The sequence below is a fragment of the Morone saxatilis genome, unplaced genomic scaffold, assembly GCF_004916995.1.
Source record: "Morone saxatilis isolate NCDOM2014 unplaced genomic scaffold, NCSU_SB_2.0 Contig0, whole genome shotgun sequence".
NCBI lineage: Eukaryota > Metazoa > Chordata > Actinopteri > Moronidae > Morone > Morone saxatilis.
The window spans coordinates 20,793,292-20,799,836 of NW_023339650.1; the positions used below are offsets into that span (position 1 = coordinate 20,793,292).

General features: G+C 46.6%; 1 protein-coding gene across 1 annotated transcript in view; it reads right to left on the minus strand.

Annotated features, from left to right (window-relative positions):
• The window catches only part of klhl15 (kelch-like family member 15), an 11,997-nt gene extending 6,026 nt beyond the window's left edge, over window positions 1-5,971 (minus strand). The window contains 10 exon segments of the mRNA XM_035671486.1: window positions 383-592; window positions 685-846; window positions 993-1,139; window positions 1,141-1,222; window positions 1,339-1,533; window positions 1,649-1,795; window positions 2,390-2,397; window positions 2,555-2,615; window positions 4,480-4,570; window positions 5,848-5,971. Of these exon segments, the coding sequence (XP_035527379.1) occupies window positions 383-592; window positions 685-846; window positions 993-1,139; window positions 1,141-1,222; window positions 1,339-1,533; window positions 1,649-1,795; window positions 2,390-2,397; window positions 2,555-2,615; window positions 4,480-4,570; window positions 5,848-5,971 (1,227 nt within the window).
• Window positions 5,972-6,545: the final 574 nt, after the last annotated feature.

Genomic DNA, 6,545 nt, shown 5'->3' on the forward strand with positions numbered 1-6,545 from the left:
TCATAGGTATGTTTTCATTAGCGTTACCTCAGACTGAGTCTTTTATATCTACAGATATCTAGAGATACAAACCGTTAAACACACCTATAAACGCTCCAGTAAAACCCAAGAGCCTCGTCTGAACACACAGCACTGTGAGCCACTTCACCCCGAAAAGGCTCAAACGAATAAATCAAACAAACTAAAGAAACGGCTACTTGGATGGTCCACAGTAATGACATAAAAACATCTGTACAGTCCTTCACCAATGACTGTTCTAACTGCAGGTACGTCGGCCCTCTCCTAAAAAGATCAGTGACTGAAAGTCTACTGGAATTCACAGAGACAGTTATAAAGAACAAACATCACGCGTGCTGTCGTAGGCAGAAAGGCGAGCAGAGACCTTCGGCCGCTGCAGCAGGAGGATCTTGCTGTTGACCATACTGTGACCGATCATTCCCCTGAAGACGGCGGTCTGCGGGCGGACGGAGCGGATGCGGTTGGAGCGCGTCTCCACCAGAGGCTGCTGGTTGACGTCGTGGAAGTAGCTGAGCGCCTGATCGACCTCCTGCCTCAGCTGCCGGGAGTAACGGTAAAACTCTGACGTCTTCACCTGTGAGGAGGAAGAGGAGGAAGAGGAGGACGGAAGATGGATTCAGTGAACTCGGACTCCCTCAGCTGCCTGAAGAGGAAGCAGAAACTCACCTTCTCAAAGATGTTGGCGGGAGTCATGAGGCAGAAGCGGATGGACTGGACGATGGTGTCGGTGTGCCTCCAGCGCCGCCGGTCGTGTCGCAGCCACGCCTGGACAGCTTCATACAGCTCGATTTCTGGGAAGCGGCTCAGAGCGTCGCTGTTCAGGTACGCCTGGAGAAAGAAAGACATTGTTTGACCTGTGAATGTGTCATGGTTTGTCTGCCGGAGACGTTTGTTAGCTCTGAAATGTCTGAATTGTCCGACTAATTAGTGAAAACGTTCCAGAAAGTGTTTGTATTTACGAACGACAACCGAACCTGCAGTCTCTCGAGGCTGAGGTAGGACAGGAAGTCGGGTCGGCTCATGAGGGGAACAAAGTTGTCAAGTAGGAAGTTGTCGAGCTGCTCCTGGACGCCCTCCACGCCCACGCTGAAGTCCTCCAGGAGGCGCATGACCTCGGCGCAGTCAGTTCTCCAGACAGATCTTGGCCAGCAGGAAGGAGCAGCAGAATCCCCACCCGCCCGTGAGCTGGACGTACATGGCCGCCCTGCCGGGAGACAGGGAGAGGAGGAGGAGGAGGAGGGAAGGAGGAAAGGAGGAGGAGGAGTGTTTGAGAGTGTGTTTGAGAGGATAATCAGTCCTGGTCAAACTGAGCACAAATACCTGAAGGCATCTTTGGAACGGCCACTGCGGCATGCTGAGCTCCAGGGGAGCCGTAGTACATGAACCGGAGAATGTGCGCGAACCCCGCGGCTGTCAGCCCCTTCCATCGTGGATCTTGTCCTGGTTCCTCTCGCATGTCGGCTGTGAACATGACCGGAAAGTAGTCGCTCTGGGTGCCAAAGCGCCTTGTGGGCCCTGCAGGAGAACCGGGAGACATAAACAACAGGTATTCTGTTCAACACAGGTCCGATCCAGGACCGCCGTACCTTACCTGTGTGTGTGTGTGTGTGTGTGTGTGTGTGTGTGTAACCTGGAAGTGGGGTGCTCCTCTATCACAGTGTTGACATCCAGCAGCAGGCCGCTCCGTCGTAAAGCGCCCGGAAGCCCGACGACCACACTCCCATCGTGCACCTGGGACAGGTACAACCTCCACATCTGCCCCCCCGACATAACACACCTGGAGGCATGAACGAGAGGTGAGGAAGAAGACGGAGAGAGACGGAGACAGGTAACGTAAGAAGAGAGTCAGAGCGTCAGGACAGGTCACAACACTGAACTCGGCTTCAGACACAAAGCAGGGATGGACTGGAAATTATTAAAGTATTTAACAAGATGAATTCAGCAGGCCACACCTGCGAGTCTCTCCGAGGAAAAGACCGTTTGTGTGCGTTGCTGCTGAAAACAGCAGGAAAGGGCTTAAGCTGCCGCATCCTAACCCGAGACGTTAAACTCTTCCTGCGCTGCACACCGGGGAAATACCCTGCGCCAGTGGCAACACACCAGTGAAAGAGAGGAAGGATCCTTTTAAAAATGCATTCCCACAGTGTTCAGTTCTTACACACACACACAACACACACACACACACACACACACACCACACACACACAGAGACACACACACACACACCCACAAACACACACCACACACAACCACAAAACACAGAGACACACACACCACACACACACAGAGACACACACACCACACACACACACACACACACAGAGAATATACAAAGAGAAACACAGAAAACATCTTTATAAAGTAATTTTACCAGACTTTCTGCACACAAGACAGAGTAGAAAACACAAAAACACACAGTCGCTCATTAAAAATGCAAAACAACACACACACACACACACACACACACACCAAACACACTCACCTCTGATTGGCCACGGGCAATGTCAGAGGGGGTTGTCCGAGCCAATCAGAGGACAGTGCCCCTTGTGTCCAAGTAGATGCCTAACAAAGTCGCCTTTTTCTGAGCGTCAATCCACCTGGACGCGACAAAGCCAACACAACGCCACATTAAAGCACGAACGTCCTGCACGTTAAACAACTTTCATCACGGCACAGAAAGTATGTGGCGCCTGTGGACGTTGCCAGCAGACAGTTCGCGTGCAACATAGTTTTGCCGTGATTGTGTATTTCAACACTGGGAAAAAGAAAAGTCTCTTCACTTTTTATTTACTGGAGCATAAACAGAACAAAAGTGGGAGCAGAAACAGTGTTACAATGCCCGAGGAAAATGGAGTTTATTACGACTCCGTAACATCCGTCGCAGTTTACAGACAACCACTCCCTGAATTTAACTTTGACCCACTGTACTCACCCGTACACACAGTTTCCCTGTAACAATGAGGAGGGATTATCGGCCGGTTTCTCCTCCCAGACGAAGTCGGTTCAGATAATCTGGAATAAACTGTTGGTTTGTTTACCAATCTGAGCGATTTATCTGAGCTGCACCTGTCCCGACTTCTCTGCAAATAATGAGTTCGGTTGATACGATGTCGACCAAAACTAGGATTAATAAGAACTAAACTGGATGTATTATAAAGGGATTTAAAGACCTAAATGTAGGAAAAGAAACACTTTTTCTGGACTAATTTAGGAGCCCGGACAGTAAGATACCTACTGTAATAAAACAAAACTAATCTTTACATTTACTGTAATAAACAACCTAAATCTTTACTTTACTGGTAATAAAACAACAACTAAATCTTTAACTTTACCTGTAATTAAAACAACACCTATCTTTACTTTATTGTAATAACCACACATTAATCTTTACTTTACTGTAATAACACACTAATCTTTACTTTACTGTAATAAAACAACACCTAATGCCTTTACTTTACTGTAATAAAAACAACATTAATCTTTACTTTACTGTAATAAAACAACACTAATCCTTTAATAACAATAATCTCCGTTACTTTAACTTAGAAACAAGAGCAAATGTGATACTTTGGTGAACCTTCACTTTCACCTTTCTCTCTGTCGTATTACTGAAACGTTCACTGTAAAAACTGACAGAAGGTGAGACAGGGTGACCGGAGGGGAGAAGTGAGACAGGTGACGGAGGGGAAGAAGGGTGAGACCAGGTGACGGAGGGGAAGAAGGTGAGACAGGTGACGGAGGGAAGAAGGTGAGAACAGGTGACGGAGAGACAGATGACGGAGGGGAAGAAGGTGAGACAGATGACGGAGAGACCAGAATGACGGAGGGGAAGAAAGTTGAGACAGAAGAAGGTGAGACAGAATGACGGAGGGAAGAAGGTGAGACAGAGAAGGTGAGACAGATGACGGAGGGGAAGAAGGTGAGACAGATGACGGAGGGGAAGAAGGTGAGTACAGAAGAAGGTGAGACAGATGACGGAGGGAAGAAGGTGAGACAGATGACGGAGGGGAAGAAGGTGAGACAGATGACGGAGGGGAAGAGGTGAGACAGAAGAAGTTGAGACAGATGACGGAGGGGAAGAAGGTGAGACAGAAGAAGGTGAGACAGATGACGGAGGGGAAGAAGGTGGAGACAGAAGAAGGTGAGACAGATGACGGAGGGGAAGAAGTGAGACAGAAGAAGGTGAGACAAGTGACGGAGGGGGAAGAATGGTGAGACAAGATGAACGAGAGACCAGATGACGGAGGGAAGAAAGGTGAGACAGATGACGGAGGGGAAGAAAGGTGAGACAGATGAAGGAGAGCAGATGACGGAGGGGAAGAAGGGTGAGACAGGTGATTCGGAGGGGAAGAAGGTTGAGACAGAATGACGGAGAGACAGATGGACGGGGAAGAAGGTGAGACAGGTGAGAGGTGAGACAGGTGACGGAGGGTTGAGACAGGTGGAGAAGGTGAATCGTACCACTTTTGAGCCCGGGCGAACGATTCACAGGCTTCGACCGGCTGAGCGTTAAGGGGCCGCTCGCATTTCCTGTGTTGTGTTTCCCGTGGTTCTAACAGAGGGAGACACAAAGAGAGGGACACTGAACGTCACACGACACATTCAGGGGTTGAAGGTTATGAGCGAGCAGCTGTGATTCAGACACAGAGGCAGAGAGACGATCACTGGTTTGTCCTGTTCGTTAGTTTTAATGATTTTAACTGGCAATTAATTCACATTTAAGATCAAACATCAGCAGTTCTCTGAGATATAAAAACAAATCTCCTCAACATTCAAGAAGCTAAATTTTTCTGGTGTTTGTTGATAAAAGACTGAAACTATAACTGTTGTCAAATCATATTAATGTTCTACCGACCTTAATTAATAATTGATTAATTGTCTCGTATAATCCAAAAAGTTTTTGAAGTTACACGATCAAAACAGACAAAAGTAATTAAAACTGCTCAATATAAAATATAACGACTGAGAAAAAAAGAAACAGTAATATGTGCTCAATGATTCGACATCGCAATAATACTCAAAGGAGTAGTTTTTTTTAAGAAGGTTTAAACTACTAGGATTAGGATCATTATTCTTAAGATAAATTAATATTATTACTTTAGCTGTATTACTCCCTGGCAACAGTAACTGTTTAAACAGACTAGTTATATTACTTTTCCAACACATTTTTGGTCCATTTATTTCCCACCAAAAGCTAATATAAACAAGGATTCAAACAGGGGAAATAATATTAATATTGTAATATTAGCAGCTGGTCCCATAATTAGAAAGGGGTATTAACTGAAGTCCTAATAATATTAGCACCTGTTTATAAGTCTATACATTATATTATATGGTATTTTAACACCTCCTGTGTATAAAAACAGTACAATATTCTATTAGTATTACATCTTGTATTTGATTTAATGTGTGTTTTCTGTGTCCTCCTCAGTGTGGGGATCAGAATAAACCCTTTAAAACTTCCAACGTACACCGACATGTGGCAGCACCAGCAGGCGCTCAGAGAGCAATCTCCTTACTTTATTCCACTTTTTATTTTTAACAAAGTCTCCACCAGAGACCACTGCAAACACACCGAACATTGAGTTCCATTAATTAGGATTAATGTAAAGAAAACAAAAGGCTATAACGCCACACACACACCACACACAGAGAGAGAGAGAGGAGATAGATAATGAGTTGGTCGGAAGCTCCGCTAGCTATCACCGCACTAGCTTGCCAAGGGTATACCCCCAGTAACTGGTCACGATTCTCCGGCAGCGGTTCCAGCAGCTACCGGGGGGGGGACCAGCTTTAAGCCATATCGAGCTAACCCCCACGCCGTCTCACCCTCGGCCGGTTTGAATCCCCGCAACCCTCTTGGACCAGGCGCTCTGGCTGCGTCGGACCATGAAGTATGCGGGTTTTCGATGCCGGACCTCAAGAAGCGTACGGCATGCGGTGGCATGGCCATGTTACCGTCCATCTGCCGGCCCGAAGAGAAGCGCCCCACCCACCCCGCCGGACACCTGCTCTAAAATTAAACGGTAAACAAACCACAGCGTCCCACAGGCTTCGCGGACGCCCATCCTTCTGCACCGGCCGGTCATTTCCCTTTTGGGGGCGGAACTGACAGGGAGGGTAAGCGCGCCCGCAGCCGAAGATCGTCCGTGTGAGGGATGTGTCACTACCGGAAACCGCCGGAAACCGCCGATCACTACGCGGAAATTGCCGATCACTACGGAACCAACGGAAAACTGCCGATCACTATCAGATTTTTTTTTTTTTTTTTTTAGAAACCTTTATTAAGTCAAACGTGGGTGCAATACAAATCAATACATCAATAAAAAACGCCGCCAGGGGGATACAAACAATACAGAGGCAAAGCTTTTCATACAACAACACTTGTAAATTGAACATGAATTAAAAAAAGTTTTAACAGAGCTTTCCATGTTTGATGGATTTTATAATAAGACTTAATATATATGTTTGGTTTCATTTTCAAGATAAGAAAGGTTTTTGATTAGTGTAACGACATTTAATGAAAT